This window comes from Salvia hispanica, chromosome 1 (assembly GCF_029641045.1).
Source record: "Salvia hispanica isolate PSC_SH4W2 chromosome 1, Shi_PSC_v1, whole genome shotgun sequence".
NCBI lineage: Eukaryota > Viridiplantae > Streptophyta > Magnoliopsida > Lamiales > Lamiaceae > Salvia > Salvia hispanica.
In genome coordinates, this window is record NC_142692.1 from 68,824,606 (window position 1) to 68,846,989 (window position 22,384).

At 36.6% G+C, this 22,384-nt stretch overlaps 2 protein-coding genes across 2 annotated transcripts; one reads left to right on the forward strand and one right to left on the reverse strand.

Annotated features, from left to right (window-relative positions):
• Nucleotides 1-225: 225 nt before the first annotated feature.
• On the reverse strand, nt 226-15,054 carry ECA3 (endoplasmic reticulum-type calcium-transporting ATPase 3). The gene is made up of 34 exons (XM_048125217.2): nt 14,777-15,054; nt 14,387-14,437; nt 14,243-14,276; nt 13,262-13,279; nt 12,313-12,449; nt 12,113-12,187; nt 11,326-11,371; nt 11,137-11,196; nt 10,924-11,004; nt 10,277-10,362; nt 9,635-9,736; nt 9,257-9,310; nt 9,044-9,145; nt 8,373-8,431; nt 7,509-7,653; nt 6,923-7,033; nt 6,253-6,405; nt 6,038-6,142; nt 5,713-5,909; nt 5,203-5,314; nt 4,908-5,006; nt 4,652-4,797; nt 4,447-4,504; nt 3,709-3,801; nt 3,472-3,522; nt 3,260-3,391; nt 2,939-3,040; nt 2,421-2,475; nt 1,937-2,022; nt 1,247-1,395; nt 1,021-1,126; nt 883-936; nt 689-737; nt 226-604 (listed from the first exon to the last, which is right to left on the reverse strand). The coding sequence occupies exons 1-34, from the start codon at nt 14,807-14,809 to the stop codon at nt 537-539; spliced, it is 3,009 nt and encodes a 1,002-aa protein (XP_047981174.1). The 5' UTR covers nt 14,810-15,054; the 3' UTR covers nt 226-536.
• Nucleotides 15,055-16,110: 1,056 nt separating this feature from the next.
• Nucleotides 16,111-21,909, forward strand: LOC125222096 (WD repeat-containing protein PCN-like). Its single transcript, XM_048124537.2, has 11 exons — nt 16,111-16,374; nt 16,465-16,608; nt 16,990-17,296; nt 17,403-17,466; nt 17,600-17,713; nt 17,834-17,996; nt 18,228-18,378; nt 18,474-19,069; nt 19,878-20,059; nt 20,636-20,896; nt 21,336-21,909. Exons 1-11 carry the CDS (start codon nt 16,213-16,215, stop codon nt 21,631-21,633), a joined length of 2,442 nt encoding a protein of 813 aa, XP_047980494.1. The 5' UTR covers nt 16,111-16,212; the 3' UTR covers nt 21,634-21,909.
• The last annotated feature ends 475 nt before the right edge of the window (nt 21,910-22,384 follow it).

The following is a 22,384-nucleotide window of genomic DNA, read 5'->3' on the forward strand; positions in this document are numbered from 1 at the left end:
CTACCACAAAATGTTCCATTTTATTATATTAGGACGTTCCATTTAACTTTTACTACTATATTTGATAAATATGCCATATATTCTTCTAACTCCACTCATTTATATTTTATTATAAAGTTAATTATATAAGTGTGATTCATATTTTATAAACTTTTTTCATCCATATTTCTTAAAATTCATAATAGGGCAATTAATGATGGACAAAGGCATACATCTACTTGAATATGCTAGTAGATTAAAATGTATATAAATTTAATCATATATAGTACTAGTATATGAGATTGTCCCCAAACCTTAACATGATGTAACAGGAAAATTTCTGACGCTAAGGTAGTAGCTCTAAAATGTAAAGAAACAATAGTCCAGAGATAGTTATGTATAATTTATATATTTCTTTAAGCTGTCAAAGAAATTCAAGGCATACATCTACTTGAATATGGTCTCTAAATTAGCTGAATCACTCGCTGGCTGCAGCAAATCTGTCAATCAAAAAAGGTTCAGGCCGGCAGTTCTTGAGCGCTCACGTCGAGAATCCATCACTTGGCATGCACTTCCTGCTTTGGTAGCAAATCCATTCTCCTCAATCTTAAGTTGAACGGGATGCCTGTGGTGTGTGTAACTACACGTCAGAATTGCAATCGAAGAAGTTGTAGGCGGGAATGAAAACGTTGGTCTGGAAGAAAGTTACCTCTTGAGCTTCTCGAGAAGAACTTCAATATCTCATCAATTATTATTACCTGCAGAACAAGTTTGGATATCAAACACAAGTTTATTACTGTAAAAATGAGACTGCATGTGTCTTATTTCAGGATATTCACACAAAATGTGGAATTAATGAATTATTAGAGGATAAAATAAATTCTGTAGAGAGCATATGCTCACCGGAAAAGAAAGATATAAAACAACAGTCCACTCAGACCAACTCAAAGGCGCCACCTGCACAGAAAATTGCAGTTTTTAGTAACGTCGGAAACACTAGAGATGGTCGGCTTATAAAAAAGATGGAGAAGATAGACTTACTGAGAAGAGAGCTGATAAAGGTGCCACATAGAGGATCAGTGCATGAAGCAACATTGTCAGTAGAATTGATCCGAGAAGCCATAAATTACTCCAAGGGGGGATGACTCTAGAAGTTGAGCACAAGCAGATTCAGCCATGTAAGAGGATGTTTTTATTCGAATTCACTACTTTGCCAAAAGTAGAAAAACATGTACTACTAGAGAATGTATTACAGATGGGTACTCACAAGAGTGATTGGTTTTCACTGAGGTTGTTCAGTGCATTGAACATCTCAACGACAACAAGTACAGTCATTGAAACCGTTGAAGGATGCTTATCACTAAACACAGTGCAAGAATAGCTTGTTTCCCTTGTGGAACAAGTGTCGAAATTCACCTGTAGTTTGAAGAAACATTAGTCAAACAAGCATATACCAAGTAGATACAATTTTTCATGAAGAATAAGCATGAAAGGTACGTTAATACTAACTGTGCTACAACAAACAACATTATTCAAGCAATAGAAGCAATTATTGGCATATACTGAGTAGATACAGTTTTTCATGAAGTATAAACAGGAAAGGAAGGAGATTCCAGTACTGAAGTATAATGAACAAGCTCAACTTCAATGTGATTGGCATGTGAAAATTGATAAAATCGATTTGGACATATACTTCAAAGGCCAATAAGGATGGTGTATTGTGGAACTGGATCTCTGAAAATTGATAAAATTGATTTTTTCTTGTTCACATAACACGATGGGCCACTGAAGCAATTATTAAAATTTGTATGGTAAAAAATGAAAGTAAATCAGAATGCAACAAATATCAGTAGTGTAGAGGTTGAAGAGAAGAGAAGTTAGCAACAAAGCCATGAACATGGAAAAACATTATAAGAAAGGGAACAAAGACCCTACACTGTTGCTCCATGGAACTTACCAGTTCTGTATAGCTCAATTTAGGCCCATTATCAGAGTAAAGGAACCACCACACAAATCCAGCAATGGTAGCAAGCCCAACATAAACTGCACCAGCCAATGTTGATTTTATTGACAGGATTATGATATTGCTAGATATAAAAAGGAAATGTTTCCATACTAAAACTAAGAACATCTGAATACTGGGTATCAGAAATTTAGTCATACTTCCCAGTTCCTATTAATTTTCAATAACTCAGCATTCAATCTCGGAGTGCTCTCATAATCTCATTGCATATGCAGTTTAGAAGGCAATGTATATAAATGACTACCATTATATTGTTTCATGCGTAGCATTTCTTTTAATTTTCAAGTTGTGACATTTGTCCCGCAAATAAAATAAGCATTTTCCAATTTGGCTAAAAGCCCAACAATCGAGGTAAACAAAAATAAAAAAGATAGCAGCTATGAAATAGCAGACAGTAAGGTAAAACACCCATTTATACCTCCAATAACTAAATAACGAAAGAAGAGCCACCCAGAGACAACAGCTTCATTGACCTGGCATACAAACATGTTGCAGAAAGATGAGAAAACCTCATTTCAAAAGAAATCTTGAATTATTGCAATGGTACCACAAGTAAACAAGTATTAGTAATATTGATATCATTTGCAGAGATCGCACAGCTTAACATAATCACTCACACCTTATAGGTGTGTAGCTTATTGAAAACGGCTACTATAAGCTGAGGTTTCAGTGCAGCAACCAGTTATTTTTCATCTAGAAAACAGCTACTAAGAGCTGAGGTTTCATAAAAACAGGCATTTCTACTGGCAAAAACATCAGTGTTGTTCGAATTAGTCGGTTTATTTGTTCGAAATGGATAAACATAGAATGGCAAATGATACTTAGAAAAAACAGAACAAAGTATTAAAAGAATAAATTAATGATCCAGCTCTGGCATACAAAACGAAGGCTAACAATGCTCGAGTCACGAAGTACGAACTAATAAATCCATATTACCTTCCGAGGTTTTGCCTTCATAACATCAGAATCCGGTTTATTAAAGCCAATAGCAGTTGCAGGCAAGCCATCTGTTACCAAATTCACCCATAGCAACTGGACCTGAAAAGGAATAAGAGGTAATATGATTATATGGAACAAGTTTTGAGGGTGGTAAAAAAGCATAATCATTCACAATAAATCCATGCTAAGTCTGTGTAAAATAAAAGGATTCAGGGTGAAAGGGGAAAAGAATAAAAAAGCAATGAGGATATGAAAGATTAAAATAGCCCCCACCCCCAGAAATAGATAGGCAATAAATGAGAAAGCAAACAAACTCACAGGCACAAGTGTGTCAGGGATCCCAAGTAGTGCAGCTACAAAAATGCAAACGACTTCACCAATATTGGATGATATCATGTATCTGATGAACTGCTTCGTGTTGTTGTAAATTGCCCTTCCTTCGGCAACAGCCTGATCAGAGAATAGTACATTGCTGACAAATGGTAAAAGTGAAAAAACCAATGGAAGAAAATCAGAGGTGCATATCTTACTGCAACAATTGTAGCAAAATTGTCATCTGACAAAACCATATCTGAAGCACTCTGAAAATGAAATAAAACATTAATTCAGAAGGTTGCATCCTCTCAGGTTTAGCTTATTTTGAAAAGACAAAACAGGAGAATGATCTTTTCCACTGTGAACATATAGCAATTCAGTATATAGCACCTACCAGCTCTTATCCAAGACTGAATAAAACAAAGATGGAGTTTCTTGTTAAAAGAGAATACCTTGGCTACTGCAGTGCCTGATCCCATGGCAATGCCAATGTCTGCTTTCTTTAATGCAGGTGCATCGTTGACTCCATCTCCAGTCATTGCAACCTTTGAAAGCGAAATCAGGTTACGAATAGAGACCATTGATGGAGAATAACTGAGGACATTTATGAAGCGCAAGGACAGAACAACCTTAGGCATGCATTGATACTGGCTAACAGTAACATCAACGTAAATAAATACACTTGGCTCACTGGACATAACCACTGGTTAAGTTATAGAAAAACAGAATTCATTGATGACGTGAATTTTTTAATTTGGTGACATAACCAAGGCCACCATCAAGCAATCAAGTGTCATGGGGATATATCAGCAACAAGAGGAGATCCTGTCTAGCATGTCTGACCAAAATACCAAAACAAAAAATTGTATGAGCAAAGCATTGGGTTAACCAACAAAAACAAAACTAAATCCTTAAAAGATCAATGTTAGTCCCTTTAACAAGCATCCAATTACAAAGCATCCAATCTGTAACTAGTCACAGTTCACCATGAAGTAAAATACACTATTCAGCTAAGCATATACTATTTCACTAGTCTGTGAAAGACGGCTGAGGGACAGGGTTTGCAAGGTCAGAGTCAGAAAAGCCCTCAAAATTATCCCCACAAAAAGAACTTTGCAGATTGCAGAAGTATTGCCACATATTCTGTCTTCAGGGGAAAAAGAAAAAGTAAGGAAAAGCGACATGTTTACCACTTCATTTTGATGTTGTAATGATTCAACGAGCATCCTCTTGTGAGATGGTTCAACCCTAGAAAAAGAATTGGAATATATTTATACTTTTCAAAAGTACGAAACAAACAAGAAGCTCGTGCAAATGGCCAATCATGTAGCATGAGATACTTGATACTGAACCCCCTAGGAAATAAACATGGCTGAAAACAAATGTGGGTAATACCGGGTGAAAATTGTCATTTTCTGCAACGCCATTGTCTTCTGGATGGCTGGAAGTTTCTCAAACTCGGAAGCAGTGTAGGAAAGCCCCGAAAAGTCATCCAAATGATCAAAAGCACCAATTCTTCGGCACAATGATTCAGCTGTAGTCTATATATCTCACAAGTCCACACAAAGTCTTGGTGAATTTATAACAGAAAGATGAAAACTCCAAGCAAGTTATGATAAGGATCACTGAACAAATAATCATGTCGCCCTACCTTGTTATCTCCTGTAACAACTATGACACGTATACCAGCGGTCATGCAAGAAAGAATAGCATCTCGTACTTCCGCCCTTGGTGGATCAAGCATGCCAACCTTTTTGTGTGTAAGACATAAGGATAAGAATGTTAGAATGGGAATGCAAACCTAATTATCAATTGAAAGTGACCACCCGTAAAAAAATTCAACGAAGAATAACTTCTATCAGTAGATTCAACCACGACAAATTTTAAGGTATTTCGAATACAGCTTTCCCAGAAAAGAAATGTGCTATACAGAAGAGATAGCATACCAACCCAATAAATGTTAGATCTTTTTCATCCTCAAAGGACAGAGCTTGCTGCCCCAGAGGCATCCTTTTCAAGGCTAGAGCCAAGCATCTTAAAGTTTCATTTCCTGCAAAACTGACATAGACAAGAGATGGTGTCTTTCCATAAGAGCAATAATCATCACAGAGAAGACAGCGAACAGTTTGAGTAGCAGAATTATGTGAGATCAATAAATTTGAAGGCATGTAGACAAGCTGCATTTTACAACTATGATTGATTAAACCAGAAATGAAAACCGGACAACAGGTTCCATAACTAGATAGGTGGTGTTTCATTCAGCCATGCATTTGATTAATGGTTTCAACCACTGATACACACAAGAGAGAATGCGGATATTTCCTTGTTAATTTTGTTATCAAGTTATCCGGCTTACAAAAAATTATATTTATCGAAGTTCAAGAGATAGAATTTTCCATTTCAACACAAATATAATAAATAGAGGGAATGTCAGTCAATGGAAAGATAAACCGAACCTGTGGAATTTCGACTCTATCTCTGCCCTGATTTCCGATGTTAGATGAACAGTTGAACCATCATCGTTGCACATGATATTTGTGCATCTAGGAAGAATACTCTCTGGAGCACCTTTTGAGAACATAATCTGTATCTGCTTCCGGTTACAAAGCACACTCATCATTTTTCGATCACGAGTGAACTCCAACACTGAAATCTGCAAGCATAAAATACATTAGTTAAACCCATACAACTTTACATAAATATGAGCAGTAAATGGTCTAACCAAGACAAAGAAGTTTGTTTTTTTTGAGAGAGGCTTCTTTAACACATGCATGAACAAACCTTTTTGAATTGGTTCTCCCAATACCGATTACAGTATGATGCGCGTTCATGCTTGGAGAGCATGTTGAGAGCTGAGGGCATAGAGTCGAAACCAGGAAGGCCAATCTGTTGAATATGATGAAATCGGAAAAATTAAACAGAAGAAGGGTGGTTCATTATTGAATATAGAATATCAAGTTGTAGCACTAGGACCAGTACATAAGATTGCAACCAACCTTTTCAGCCAGTACACGAAGAGCTACTTCAGTTGACTCACCAATCTTCTCATAACTTCTCTTATCTGGGTTGTATTGAATAACAGATTCATTGCAAAGAGAAGAGCACATTGCTGTGTGTAGAAGACAGTGAAAATTTGCTGGAAGCCCAAGCTGCATTAGGTCCAAGATAAATCTTCACTAAGAAGAACTCATAAATAAGTCAATAATAAACATGAAAGTTTTCATTATGTAACTATGATAAAGCCAAAATAAAAATAGAAAGTCAAAATCAAGGAAAATAAGTGAGAAGCTCAATATTGTAAAAAAAAAAACAGGCAGTGAGAAAGAGAATTTAGGAAAGGCGGGACTGGAGAAAGGCCACCTAGAACCTAGACATGGCCTACAGAGAATTTGGAAAAAGCGGGAATTGCAAAAAGGTGCATATGTCCTTTAATAAATTTTTTGTAATAATCAAGCAAAGGCACAGGAGAATCTGGGACCATATGGCATACCAAAGTACAGAGTAGACAAATTTCAGACAACAATCAGAAACATCAATACACTGTAGAAGATATCAAACTAAATAAAAATATGTTTATAAGAATGAACGAATTTTCGAGATGAACAATGCTATTAAACTTTTAATTATTCAGCAAACACAAACCTAATGTTATGAGCAGAAAACTACCTGCACATCTGTCCTGCTGTCGGAGATAGTACCTTCTGGAGCATATGTGGTGCCACTAACAGTGTATTCAGCTACAACAGGAACAACATTTGCAGAATGAAGCACAGACACCTATAAAGGGGAAGCAAATATCATACCAAATATTAGTTCTTTAGGAAGGCTGACACCATCTGCAATCAGCTTTCGATATCAAAATCGCAATGGATCTCACAATAATGGGTAACTCCTAGTGATCTGAATTAGCAATGTCCTTTGAATCGACTTTTACAATGAAAGTAGTTGTAAGAAAATGGGCTGTACATATAAATAGTGCAAAGAAGTATATGCATACTTGAACACATGGGGAGATTAACTGAAGCTTGATGGGGGAAAATATGAAAAAGGAATAGGTCGGGCATTATGTGAAACCTTAAGTGGTAAACATGTGTAGAGAAATTGATCAAATATCTAGCTTGTGACAAACCTAATAAAGGAGAAATATTCCAAACCACATGTTCCCCCTCCTCAACCTTTGACAATGTATAGCTAACAGGAAAATAAGTGAAGTCACAGAAGAATGAAGGATTTATTGTGTGTTAGTTGGTACCTTTGAGACAGACATCATATTAGTAGTCAGAGTACCAGTCTTGTCACTGCAAATCACTGTTGTACAGCCTAAGGTCTCCACTGATGGCAATGACCTTACTATAGCATTTAACCGAGCCATACGTTTAGTTCCAAGAGCTAGACACCTGTTGACACCCAGAGAAATTAAGATGTGTGAGGTGAAAAGCAAGCTGATTCTTAAGCAAGGATTTGAAACAATCAGCATTTCCTAAAAAAACACAGGTGAATATATCAGCAATTTTATTAAAACTACTGAGTGAAAGTGTGAAAGTGAGACACTACTGAGTGGAAGTGTGAAAGTGAGACACTGAATGACTATCGTATCCAGCATACCTAAGACAATAACCTAGTAAAGCCATAGCCAAACTGCATGAGTCACAAAGTGATTTTTTTGCATGTACGCCATAAGACATCTAAATACTTGTCATAGGGCCTACACCTTAGATTTTTAGCAAGATGTATTCTCATGGATACTAGAACAGATAAAGCACATCTATACTTTGATTTGTTGTATCTAAGACACTCAAGGGAGTAGAATACAGCAAAAAAGAGAACAGTTAATATTACTGAGCAAAGGTGCCAATTTGTAAAGGAAAGCATTGGTTATACTCAGAAATAGAACTACCAGGGTGTGCCCAATAAAAGTTCTCACAAATCCGTTTTAGTAATATAGCAAATCATACAGAGCAGGTAACACACAGAAAATTCAGTGATTAGTCCAGCAACTCATTATCAAGGCCGATCTGAGGAAACCTCCCACATTTGCCAACTCTTCTCAGGGAAAACAGTAAGAGAACACTGATGTACATATGGCATGTAATGTAAAATAGAATAAAGAACTAACGTTGTAACAACAGCAGGCAGTCCTTCAGGGATGGCTGCAACCGCAAGAGCAACTGCAATCTAGAAAACCAAATGTAAACAGTTTCATCAGACACAAAGTTCAGAAGCTGATGCCAAAGAAATAAGATTACATAAATTATTTGGAGATAAATTGGATAAGTCGAGTATTAGGTGTAGTTCATGCAAGTGTGCAACCTATTAAACGGATAAATGTCAATAACTATCCACACAATTAGAATTAAACATCAACATGCTTTAAAAAATAGGATTAGATACAGGATCAACTATATAACTTTTTATGGACTTCGTATTACATTTGATGGTTCACAACAAAATTATTATTGCATCCCATATGCAGCACATTTAATAAGACAGAAAGCCAGAGAGGAGAGGAGAGGAAAGGAAAGTATACAGCAAAAGAAGAAAGTCAAAGAAATAGAGGAAAGGTTGAAAGAATGATTGAACGTGTTCAGGTTTCAGCACAATAAGTACATGCAAAATTATTGATGGCCGATGCCATCAGTTAGATTCAACACCAACTTCATACCCCAAACCCCCACCTCCAGCCTGGCAGGAAAGACTAAGTAAAACTTTCAGTGACCAAAACTCAAAAATTCATTTGTACAGCATCAGAATAAGAAAGACCATCCAAAATAAAATACATCAATATACCTTAAAGTAATGTATCGCGCCTCGTAAGAAGCCTCCATGGGCAGGATCACGAAAATGACCAATGTTAACAATCCAAACCAAGATGCATATGCCTGCAATAACCTAGATTGAGGAAATAATCTTAGAAGCCACAATATAGCCCATTTTGCACACTATAACATTCTAAACGGAAACAAGTTATCGGACTAAAATTAGCAGTAACATGTAGTTCACCTTAGCCAAAAAAGTGCCAAATTCATCCAACTTCTTCTTCAGTGGTGTTGCTTCCTGCGTCATAAAGTAGCCAAGTAAAGGAGATTAGGATTTCAAGTGTCCATGCATGAATACATTGCTAGAAGCATTTAATGCATGTCCACTGAAAATATTTACAAACAACGTGACGGTAGACCAAAAGATCATGTATGATCATCTTGACTACAGTCTGAAAGGTAACATATGTTGATTTTGACTGCTTTCTGGCATTTTTTCAGCATGTTACAGAAATTGCCAGATGCTAAAGGCCAGATACATCCAATATATGTTCTACAGGTAAAAAAATAGTTAACCTGTTTACCAAAGAAACTGCTTGAATAAAAGGATAAAAGTGCTCACATCTTCAGTGTTCAACATGGAATCGCGTATATTTCCCATAGCAGTATTAGAGCCAACGCCAACAACAACTGCTCTCGCCCTTCCAGAAACTACAACTGTTCCCTGGAAAATAGTTGAAAGCAAATGTTGAATCCAAGAGCCCAACATATAAACTCTCAACTGCATTCTGATTGCTTCAAGAAAGATATATTGATGTTCCAATGTCTTAGTACACATAACGAAGCAATTCAACCAACTTATGGAATAGTTCACTGCAAAGACAAGCATGAAACTAAACCACACAATTAACTGTCACCTGCTATAAACACAAATGGGTAATAACCATAATGTTATACTCCTCCGTCCCCAAAGAGTATGAACATTTGGTTCAGCACGGGTTTTAATGCATAATTGGAAAAGTAAGAGAAAGATAGAAAGAAAAAGTTTTTAAAGTATTGTTAGTGGAGAATGGGTCCCACTTCGTTAGAGAGAAAGGAGTTTCCAAAATTAGAAAGTTCATATTTTTCAAGGACGACTAAAAAGGAAATAGTTCATACTACTTTTCAGGGACGGAGGGAGTATTAAATGTTGACAGTATAAGGATCATAAGAACAAACATTTGGCTCCTACTATGAAATGAATACAAAGCTTTCAAGATTTTACCGAGAATAGAATGTTTGTCTTGTCTTGGTATACAGCATTAGTCACGTTGGTAGCATCCAGTTCTTTTTCCACAGAACAGCTCTCACCTTTGAGAGGTCCAAGGAAGGTTGTTATTAACGTTAATCAGTATAAAGGAGTAAAATGAGGAAAATAGATCCAAGCAAGCAAAAGAAACTTTATATGCACATTTTAGCATAGCAGTGAGTGGCAGCAATGTTACAAAAAGCATCAGCATAATTCCAGCCATGAAAAACATTTAATGAACTAAACCTCAAGTGACCAATTCATATTTTAGCTCAACAATAGTTTGCCTAAAGAAGGCTCTTCAAATATAAAGGAACCAAGAACAAGCTAGACAATATTGGGCATTTCAACTCGAACTTATGGACAGATTCATTAGTAGGCTCCTGAGCTAGCTCAAAATGATATAAAACTAACAGTTTGACAATGCACTAAATATTATAGCCACGAATCAAATGATGAATTACATAAGTATAATCATCAAAGTTCATCTAATAATTGGCACAAATAGACCCATTTAGGAGCAGATCTCAACAAATTTCCTTGGCCATGCCATTAACAGAGTTGTATATATTGTCAGATCAGTTAATACCATTCGTCATTCTTTTTCTTAGAAATGAAAGTACCTGTAAGAATTGCTTGATCGACACGTAATTGATCACTTAACATTTCTATCATTCTCATATCTGCTGGAATCTTGCAACCAACTGTGTGATTGACAAAAATTAAAAAGAGGGGTGAGGAGAGAGGGAAAGGGTGAGGCGAGGTTATAACTCTCTGATCATAAATTCATAAAGTTGCAATTGTATAGAAATGTAAAAGTGAAATGACTATCATACCGCTGACTTCTACAATATCTCCTGGGACGAGGTCTGGCGCCGGTAAGATAGAGAAACAACCTAACAGTTTATGAAAATGTGAATTATCTCGACCATTTATGAATTTTAAAAAAAGCTGTGCAAGACTATTATCATAAATAAAATGACAGACTTCCATGATAACTGATATATCATAAGAATTTGTATTACCATTTCGTAGGACAGTTGCGACATCAGCTTGGTATGCACGTAGTTCCTGCATACCAGCAAAAGGTACTTAAACCAACGACGAGTGATCACGACATGAAGGAAGCTAAAGATTTGATATAAATATTTCATGCTCTTTTGTCAATCTTGATGTTATTGTAACATGATCCCTCGAATGACTTGATCCTGAACCTTATTAATTATTTGGAGATGCCTCATTAAATTTCGGATAAATGGGGGGAATGGTCAAAATCCCAGAGCAAAAACTTATTGCAGATATTCCAGGCATAAGTAGGCTGGGTATCATTAGCATTTACAAATTGCTATTGTACCAGAAGCCTTTGGCAGAAGAAATCTCAACTTGCAGGATGTAAAAAATTTTACACGCAAAATTTAAGTTTAGTAAGTGAAACGTAGAGAAGTTAGCCTTAGACAGAAAGATATCAGTACATTAACGTCTTAGTAATCCCAGCCATATTTAATTTCTATATTAAGTACAAGCCTTTTCACTTCAAACATGGTTACAAGAGATCCAGTGCTGAAGAACCACTCTTTTGTTATAGCGATAACAGTCCTCAAAGTAAGTGCGTATGCGATTTGATATTAAACACATACAGCTCTCCTACACAAAATGAACGAAGCCTACACACTTTAATAGTACTTAACAATATCAGGAACTTTCAAGTTTGAATGTTTATCTGGAGTATTGATTCTTCTAATTCAGTTGTATCAAGTGTTAATTTCTTTTACTTCTCCAATGTCCAAAATCTTGTTGGAAATTAAGACTAACCTCAAGGGCCTTCTCAGCATTTGTTTCCGTGATTACTCCTACAGCTGCATTTGCCGCCAATATCATGAGAATTACCTATCACATCAAATATGGGCGTAAGACACTCATTAGCATCTGATAAGCATCCATCTATATCATGTCCAAATGAAGCTATAAATGGATGTAAATTGTAGTAACTGAGAAACATTATGATATCTTACTGAAGGCTCTAAGAAGGCAGATAACCCTGTCTCTCCATTAGCCAAGGCCAAAAGGAAGGAGACTATGGCAGCTACAATTAGTATCTTCACAAGTAAATCATCAAACTGTTTCAACACCAGTCGCCAAAAAGGAGTGCCTGTTTGCATCAATGTCAGAAATCAGTATCGTGATTATCGTCCCGTTCAGCTAATACATGAAGCCCTATTCAACTCCAGAATTGATTCAAACCAACAAAGCAAGGACGAGTTCATACAGCAAGTGTCTTTAGATTCGTGAAACTGGATATTCTCGCAATCCACTATCTATTATGAGACAGATAAAGACACCTGTATCTTCTTTACAAATCACTAAGTCCAAGTATTTAAAGTTTTAATGATTCATAGGTAAGTTGTATGAGAGGATATAAAACATATGCCTATGTCTTACAGTCCAATAATCAATGTATTACACCAATCTAGCTAAAGGATTATAGTCCTTGACAACGAGGAAGGCAGACTTCACAGCAAATATAAAACTTATTGCTTTGCCTGAGAAACAATGATGAGGATGCCAAATGCTGTTATGTAAATATTAGTTTTAAGAGAAAGAATTATGCTAAATATTCCCCACACCATAGCTTGGTTTTCCATTGACAAGCTGCACAAAAGATATCCATGTAATCAGGATTTGGTTCCTCCTTAGCTCAAGGTGATAAACTAGCTCTAAATTCTTAAAAACAGATTTACAGTTTGGTTCTCTGGCTAGTTGCAGTTTATTTAACTAGATTTTAATAACCAAAATAATATAATGTGAAATCATTGCAGGGGGAACAATACATGAAATAAATATGCCTAGTATGTCTGTGTGTGAGTCTGGGACTCACAGAGTGAGACTGCATCTATGTTTGTTGTGTCTGTGTGTGCAAGCACGAAAGCGAAGATAGTGAGAGTAGATTAGAGGTTGACGTACTTTTCTCTTGAGGTAGCACTGCAGCCGAGCATATAACATGCATCCAAAGTGCAACAAAAATGTAATTAGAGAGTATGATATACACATGATTATAGATCATCATCAATAAAACTGAAGTCAATAAGACGAAAACGTCAATAAGTTTCAAATACTATTCAAAAATTGCTTAACATCATAATGCAAATTATTCATCCAGGACTATCTTATGTAATACATTCAGAGAATTGACAACTTCTACTAAAGTTCTTTTCTTTTGAATTCTGGATTCCATTTCTAGTCTTCTATTTTGTCCCTTTAGAGAAAATACATTCTAAGTTTATTCCTTATAGGTCGCTTCAAGAATTATAATTGTATAAGTGCTCCTACATCTACAAACAAAAAAGAGGAAACAAGAAAAGATAAATATAATAAACTAGGATGACAAATGAAACACGAGTTCTCTAAGAGATCCCCAGACCAGTGTTTGCTCGTGCAAATTTGATGGAATATGAACACCACGATTTGAAGTCAAAAGAGAGATTCAAGAAATTGGGTATATTTATCACTGAAAACTGCCCCCAGAATCCAGATATTCTCATACATGATACATCACACAATATTCCTATCTTCTCCTCATACTCACCTCCTGAGTTAATAGGACTTACATCCCCCTACCCAAAATTCCATATCACTCGTCAAAGTTGTAATCTACTAATCTAGGGCATCCAACAATTCTACACAATAAAGAAATCAGCTAAATCCAATTGCATGCAAGCCCCGTGGTCACAGCAACCTGAGGTCTCTTCTAAGTAATATAGCAATCTCACTAGCATATAACCACATTGTCTTTCCACTCAGATCCCTTCAATGCAAATTCATCCAGGTAAACACCTCCACATCACACCGAACACTTATGAATGCAATTGATAAACCTTATGCCACCCTATTTTTTTCTTGAAACATATAGCTATAACAACAGAAAATTATACATGACACACTAACCATTTTTCCCATATGATCTACCATGCTCTGCAACCTGAAAAGGCAAAACATCAGAGATTGAATCACATATTGTCTCAATTTAGCATAACAGTTTATTCAATGTACAAACCTACATCAATCAAATCATGCTAAAGCAAGTGTTACCTGGAAGTCCGTCAAGCCTCTGGTCGGGTCCACAGAAAAAAATTCCAAAACCTGTTCAAACAATCCCACCATCACCTCATTGAATTGCAGAAAACTAATTGCAAAGATTGACAAAATAAAAAACAAATCCAAAACTTTAACTGTGACTCCACTACTCTACTCTACATTGCCTAATTGATCTGAGAAAAGGACAAACAAAACCAATTCAATTCGATTCACACTAACTAACTGAGAAGATTGATAAAACAAAATTAAAAAAATCCAAAACTTTAGCCGGAATCCACTACTCTACACTGCATTGCTTAATTGATCTGAGACGGCGACGAGTATTCGATGGTTTCAAAGCAAAACTGCAATAAGCTAAGATGATCGAGCATCAATAAACTTCACCTCGCTGGCTGATCTGGCGTAGGCATCATCCATTGCTGCTCCAGTATTTCTTCAAATTGCGATCAACCGTTCCGCCGGTGCTTGAAAACAGCTCGATTTCGATTGATTAAGTAGACAATAGAAAAAGGAAAAGACGCAGGAAACGTGAAATTGAAGAGAGAGAGGATTGGAAATTGGGGATTTAGGGTTTAGTTAACGTGGGAGTTAGTGAAGGAGTGTGGTTGTGGCAGCAGATCTCACGTTTCCGGTAATCAATTCATGGTCTGAAAATAGGGAATGCTGTTTCTTTTTCCGGTAATTTGCATTTTATATTTTGAGTTAATTCAAATTTGGTCCCTTAATTATCTGATTCTTGTTCACACGGTCCCTAGAAAATGTATAAAAAAGTGTAAAATGTCATTTTTCATTTATTTGGGACTGAAATAACAATTTTTGTCTTTATTACTCTGTATCCTACACACACTAGGAAGTTGAACTTATTTGGGGAGATTTCAATGGTGAAATCAATAATATAACTATAATTTTAATGAGATTGATTGGAAAAGGATCAAGAAATACTATCATAGTTTAATGCTTCATAGTTTTAAAAAAAAATGATTGGCCCAAAATACAGTCAAGGCCCAAGACTAACATTCTTCTTATAAATGTGAATTCTTTTTATTCTAAGGCATAAAACTTTAATTATATTTCTATAATTTATTCCCTAAAATCCAATAATTCATTCGAAAGTGTCACGAGAGCCTAACTCACAAGCGGTAAACGTTGAAAGATACTTGAATTGAGAAAATAAACATAAGCTATTTGGTAAGATGTCATTCTTACTCCCTTTACAAATGCGTTGTTTTAGACTAAACTTGCATACTTTTACATATAAATTTTGGAGTGTATAACGACATAAAGAAGAAGCCTACTGAAATGAAGTTGTGTGTACAGACGCTGCAACACCACTCCCCAATTTTTAGAAGCCATCTATGTCTACCTTTATTGAATGCATGACCAATAGAGTTGGTGAGTTAATAAATGAGGTGGGTATACATCGCAATCATAATATATATTGCGTACAAGTTAGTGATTGGATGAACATATGCGTTGATACATGAACACATACACATACACAGCGAATATAATTCATTACTATCCCATTTATCGAAGCGAGGATTATGCTATAAATTTTGTACTAACAGTATCTAATAATGTGTCGAAAACAATATGGGCCTAAACTAAACACAAAAGCAGGCTTTTGCAGACCCGGAAATCGTAGCCGGATCCAACCCGACCCGGCACAATGATACGCTTTGCCCTCTTTAAACCCTACTTTCGTCCCCGCCTTCACTCTCTCTCTCTCTCTTGCTTCTCTCTCTACTGAGTCGCACAATTCCTCACATTCCCTAATTTCCCCCAAAATCTGGATTGATTGACGATTCAAATCAGCGGAAATGGTGAAAGTCCACCGAATCAGTTCGGTGGATTGGACTCCATCGCCGGTCCTAGCTCTGGCGACGAGCGCCGACAGCTCGCAGGTCGCCGCCGCGCGCGCCGACGGCTCCGTGGAAATTTGGCTAGTCTCCCCTGGCTCCGTGGGCTGGCACTGTCAGCTTGTAATATTTCTGCTCTTTATGCTTTTATGATGGTGTAATTGAGCTGAGAATTAGCTGAAAATGTTGATTAATTTTCGGTTTCGTGTGTAGACGATACACGGGGACCCTGATTGTAGAGTGTCTTCGCTGGTGTGGTGTCAGTCCGGGCCGAGGGGCGGACCGTTGGGGAGATTGCTGTCTTCCAGCATTGATGGGTCGATTTCGGAGTGGGATTTGTTCGGCTTGAGACAGAAGGTTACTTCTGCAGCTTAATTATGCTGATTATCATTTAATTTTCTCTGTTATGTATTGGATGATTCAATGTGACATATCAGCTACTTTAATTAGGAGCTCAGTTTTACAAATTGGGATAAGGTTTGGTATTAGATAAGTATGATACCATAATGTAGCTTGATTGTAACTAATGAGAGCTAATGGTTAATTTGGGATTCTGCAAAGAACTCCATATTGCTCAGTATAATTTATTTAGTCGATATGTTAATGTCTGTAAGAATCTGTTAGACCTCCAAATTAATTTTATGAGGTGTAGGGCTAATGGGCGTGTCTGTAAAGATTTTAGGTGTTTTGGTCAAGTTATTGATGGTTGCTGGCTTTTTTTGCTTTGTACTGCTGCAGACAGTTCTAGATTCTATTGGTTTCTCGATTTGGCAAATTGCTGCGGAGCCATGCAATCATTTGAATGTGAGACGGGAAGCAAAATATTATCAGAATGGTCAGACTAGCCCTTCAATTACCAGTGAAGTTGATGATGTGGAGACTAGTGAAGATGAAGATGATGATAAAAGTGTGGCGCTGGTTCATGAGCAAAATGATACTGAAAGTACCAGACTAGCAATGGCCTGCGATGATGGCTGTGTCCGGATCTATCGTGTTTCTGATGCAGAAGAACTTGTATATAATAGAACGCTGCCTAGGGTCAGTGGTGAGACTTCAAGCCCCTGCATGACTGAGAAGCTTTTTGGTCAATGTCATTTTGGTGTATAAAATGCTTATGATTGTTTCTTATCCTTTGTTTCTGTCTTTTTTAGGGCGCACACTTAGTGTAACCTGGAGTTCAGATGGAAGTAGGATTTATTCAGGGAGTAGCGATGGGTATGCTGGTCTTCTTTATTCGTGAATGTTTAGCATTTCTTTAGCTCTTGTATGGGTTTCATTAGACTGTTAATATATTTGTGGTTTTTTGTGTTTCTGATAACTCATTAATTTTTATATAATTTTCTTTCAGGTTCATAAGGTGTTGGGATGCTAAGTTGGCTCAGGAGATATACAGAATAACTGTTGGTCATGGATGTCTGGGTGGTGATGATGATCTTTGCATATGGTCATTACTTGCATTAAGGTAAGAGCGGGTCAAATTGCTCCTCTTGTATTTCTGCTTGTGTGCTGTGTTTTATTGAATATTGGAATTTCATTGTTTACTAACAGGGTGTCCGCTTGTGTCTGCGTTTTGTGGTATCAGGTGTGGAACTATAGCCAGTGGGGATAGTTCTGGTAGCGTGAAGTTCTGGGATGGTCAGTTTGGAACACTTCTGCAGGCACATTCAAATCACAAGGGTGATGTAAATGCCTTAGCTGCAGCTCCCACCCATAACATAGTATTTTCTGCTGGTTCTGATGGTCAGGTATATTCATATGCTTCTTATGCCTGTTGTGGTTTTGGCAGTTTTCTACTCTTTCATCATGGTTTAACTCACAGCAACTCTTGCCTTGAAAATTGGTCATCAAATATTCAATCTTCTAATAAGTTGTTTTACTTAGAAATGATCGCTCCTTGGTGAAAATGTTTGCAGATGATTATTTGATACTGTAATTTGGTTAAACTATAACTTATGATAATTGCCTTCCTTTTGTAGATCATACTGTATAAACTTTCTACTGAGGCTGTTGATTCTAGTGATAAAAAAATTGTCCCAGATGTCAAGAAATGGATCTATGTTGGCTATGTGAGATCTCATACACATGATGTAAGGGCATTGACCTTAGCTACACCTATTAGCCATGAAGGTAGGTTGGCGTGCATAGTTCTAATTTTTGTATCACCTTCTCTCTTCTTATAGTATTCTGACTGGTAGCTAATGTGCCTATTTTCCTATCGGCAGATCTTCCTCCTGATGAAAAGGTTAAGAGGTCACGAGGTCCAAACAAGCCCCTTGATTTTAGTTACCATAAATGGGCTCATTTGGGTGTGCCCATGCTTATCTCAGCAGGCGACGACACGAAACTTTTTGCATATTCTGTAAAGGAATTTACTAAGTATTCTCCTCATGACATATGCCCTGCACCACAGAGAATGCCAATGCAACTTGTTCTTAAAACACTTTTCAATCAGACTCCATTGCTTTTGGCTCAGTCTGCAAATTTCTTAGACATCTTTTGTGTGCGATTGCAAAATGGTGGTGCAACTGATATCAGTCCTAGCTCGTCTGCTGGGTCTGCGCGCACTGATTTAGTGGCCAGAATTAAATGCAAGGCTTCTCGGAAGATCATCTGCAGTACAATCTCTTCATCAGGAACGCTAATTGCCTACTCAGATCACGTAAGACCTAATTTATTTGCTTTGCAAAGAACCAAATCAGGCAGCGGTTGGGCTGTAGATAAAAGGAAGCTCCCTCAGAGATTGCCATTTGCCCATTTCATGGTTTTCAGCTCTGACTCTTCAAGACTAATATTAGCTGGGCAGGACAGAAAAATATATGTATGTATTCTGTTTCCTTTTTCTTGTTCATTGATATCTGTTTGCTTTTTCTATTATTTTTTGTTGGTTGGGCATACTTGATTAGAGACCATATATCGATTAGATAGAAATGAAAAAAAGAATAAAGGAATACTTTTTAAGTATAACCTGATCCCAACCTATATGATGAAAACAAAGTGATTCCTACTAAAATTCAAGCATTAGATTTCCTGAGAACCATCTTTTATCCAAAGGGATAAATGATGCTAATATAAAAGCTTAATATTTTACCCAACTACATATTCCTCAGTTCCACAGTATTGCAAAAACATATAAATAGGTATTCATAGTGAACTGCAGATATGAACATAATGTTGAAATTCTGCACTTTCTTTTGCAGTTTATACTTACACAAGTTTTATTCATGTTGTGGTTTGTGTTGGCTTTCACTAGTTTGATGTCTCGTCTTATAGTTAACAACATTATCACTAGTAATTACATTTCTTATTAGTTGTTTATGTTAAAAGTTGTTGCATGGATCATTACATTTTTTTTACATTCTAAGTTTATAAGGTTTTGGCCTAGATAATGAATTTTCTTTAATTATCTATTGTCACTTACCATGTTTAGATTTAAGGTACTTGATATGTTTTTCAAGTTGATCATGTGAAGAGTTTGAATTATGTTAAGGGCTCACTGGCTCAAACCTTCTTGCTAGACTCAAGTAAATGAGATGTTATCTTGCTAGTTTATTTTGAATCAAGTTCCCAGTTGTTTTTGCTGAATATTTTTGTTATTATTTCTCTGAATGCATCTAATCATGTTGTAGGTTGTAGATGCTGAAAGCGAGAATCTTGTCCATGCTTTCACTCCTTGCCGGAAGGACAATGTTGATGGTTTACCACCTAGTGAGCCTCCCATTACAAAAATGTTTACAAGTAATGATGGACAGTGGTTAGCTGCTGTCAACTGCTATGGAGATGTCTATGTCTTCAACCTTGAGACTCTAAGGTATGGTTGATGGCATTTTTCTCTATTTGAATATTGGGTATGAATCAAGTTCTCTCGATTGACTGCATGTCAGTCAAACTTAATTTCTCTTCTTAGCTACTAGTGGGTGTGTAAAAGATGTCAGATCTTAGTTGAAATGTTCAATAGGTTCTTGTGTATATTAATTTATTAATGCCTTCACAGCTCTGTTATATTCATACTGATATGCAGCTCTGTCCCTAATGCTAACACTGTAACACATAAATTTAGTTTAAATATATATTTTTCAGAGAATATAAAGAACTAATATGATACTTAATTTGGAAGGAATTTTGGGTATGCATTCACCCCCCCCCCCCCCCTACAAGAAAAAAAAAATCTGTCAAGACAAGTATTAGTGAAAAGCAGTGACAGGAACACTAGGGGTGCGTTTATAGTTTATACCAAAAATCTGTCTGGGGCTTAATGTACCTTGAGGAAATACAAATTGTGTCTTCAACCCTTATACCCTGTTTTTATTTATTGGTGATCTGGAAGCATGTAGTATGAAGAAAAGATGAATCTAAATTCCTAATTGTTTTTTTTTGGCAAGTACAGGCAACACTGGTTCATCTCAAGATTGGATGGAGCTTCGGTTACTGCTGGTGGTTTTACTCCTAAAAATAGCAACATTCTCATCGTCTCCACCTCTTCAAATCAGGTTTATGCATTAGATGTGGAGGCTAAACAGTTGGGGGAGTGGTCCATGCGTCACACATTTTCTCTGCCAAGGAGATATCAAGAATTTCCTGGGGAAGTTATTGGTCTTTCGTTCCCCCCATCCTCAGCTTCATCTTCTGTTATTGTCTATAGTCCCAGGTAAATTCAATCTCCCTTATCTAAAGTTACTAAACTAACATTTGAGATAACGATGAAAACTAATGTTACCATAATAGCTTTAGTGACCTAGGCTGACTTTATTAACTGGTAGAGGCTAGAAACCTTACACGAAGTTGGAAGACACACTTCCTTCTTCCATAACCCAAGCACTGGAAGGAACTGGGTTCATTTTCTTTTCTAGAGCTGTAAGCTAGCTAGATAACTTATACTTGCACATTTAGTTTTTTGTGATAGACGTAGTTATTATAGGGTAGCTCCACGTGTAGTTTTTCTTGTATTACTCTTTTGTTATGCATTAGACGCAATATAATGTCGAGTAGTTGCAATTCAAGGCCTCAAGGAACACGGACAACCATGTTTGTCTTTATTTCTGCTTTCTGTATTTCCATTTCTTGTGTTGACAGTTCTGGTGTCCCAGGGCTATGTGCTTGATCGACTTTGGGATGCCTGTCGATAGAGACGATGACACCGACTTAGCAAATGGTCTGGGATTAACAGGAAAGGGGCACAGCAACGGTAAGCCTAAGCGGAAACTGCAGGGATTAGAATCTAAGCACGGTGGTAAAAGGAACTTCGAAATTTGTGCATTTAGAGACCCTGTTTTATTTGTTGAACATCTGTCGAAAAATTCTCTCGTGGTCATAGACAAGCCATGGGCGCAGGTTGTTGGCACATTCGACGCCCAGCCTGTCCATAGACATATATTCGGGACATAACACTCCGTCACGGGGCAGGCGTATTAGGCTCGGAGGCGGCGAATGTTGCCTTCATCAATTTTTGATCTTGCTTCTCTTTGTACTCTCTTTTCAAGATGCTGTGGTTGTCTTGGGCCATGTTGTGCAATGTATCTGCTAACAAGTTAGTTTTTCAATGTTTAATAGAACAAAATTCAATTTAGAAAGTCTAAATTACTTTTATTTTTCTATTGCTAATTTCTTTCGTTGTTCTGTAAACAAAAATTAAGAATATAGTTGATTATTTACTTTCATGAATGTTATGTATTTTGAGAAATATTTTTAAATTAAATTATGTCGCTTTCTTTATGATTATGTAGATTAAGGAATAAGTATGTAGTTAATTAAGTGAAATGAGAATATTCATTAGTGTTGAGACATTATTTTCAGTTATTTAAGTAAGTAAGAATACTCATCAGTCAGGTGGAGTGAGAAGAAATTAGACATATTGACAGAATAAGTTAAATTTTTCTAAAAAAAGAAATGACTCGTATGCAATAGGATGTTTCAAATGGAATACAACTCAAAATTAATGAAACGAAGGGAGTACAATTTTATCAAAATGTTTCCCAATTGAATATTGAGACCAAATTTATTTCATTTATTATTTAGTTGATTTTCAAAATTACGAGCCGAATCAAAATGTGACCAAATTTTATGTAATTTTTCGGCAATCCCTTTCATTTATAGTGATAATAAAACATTATATCATGATGCACAACTTAGTTTGTTT

What these genes read in the sequence shown, in the direction of transcription:
- ECA3 (XM_048125217.2), bottom strand. Translation starts at nt 14,809, where the DNA reads ATGGATGATGCCTACGCCAGATCAGCCAGCGAG. An exon ending in TTGTTACAGGAGATAACAAG is followed by an intron (nt 4,798 to 4,907) that starts GTAGGGCGACAT and finishes TGAGATATATAG; the next exon opens with ACTACAGCTGAATCATTGTG. An exon ending in AAAATGACAATTTTCACCCG is followed by an intron (nt 4,505 to 4,651) that starts GTATTACCCACA and finishes TTCTTTTTCTAG; the next exon opens with GGTTGAACCATCTCACAAGA.
- LOC125222096 (XM_048124537.2), top strand. Translation starts at nt 16,213, where the DNA reads ATGGTGAAAGTCCACCGAATCAGTTCGGTGGATTGGACTCCATCGCCG. An exon ending in TACACCTATTAGCCATGAAG is followed by an intron (nt 18,379 to 18,473) that starts GTAGGTTGGCGT and finishes TCCTATCGGCAG; the next exon opens with ATCTTCCTCCTGATGAAAAG. An exon ending in GTTATTGTCTATAGTCCCAG is followed by an intron (nt 20,897 to 21,335) that starts GTAAATTCAATC and finishes CTGGTGTCCCAG; the next exon opens with GGCTATGTGCTTGATCGACT.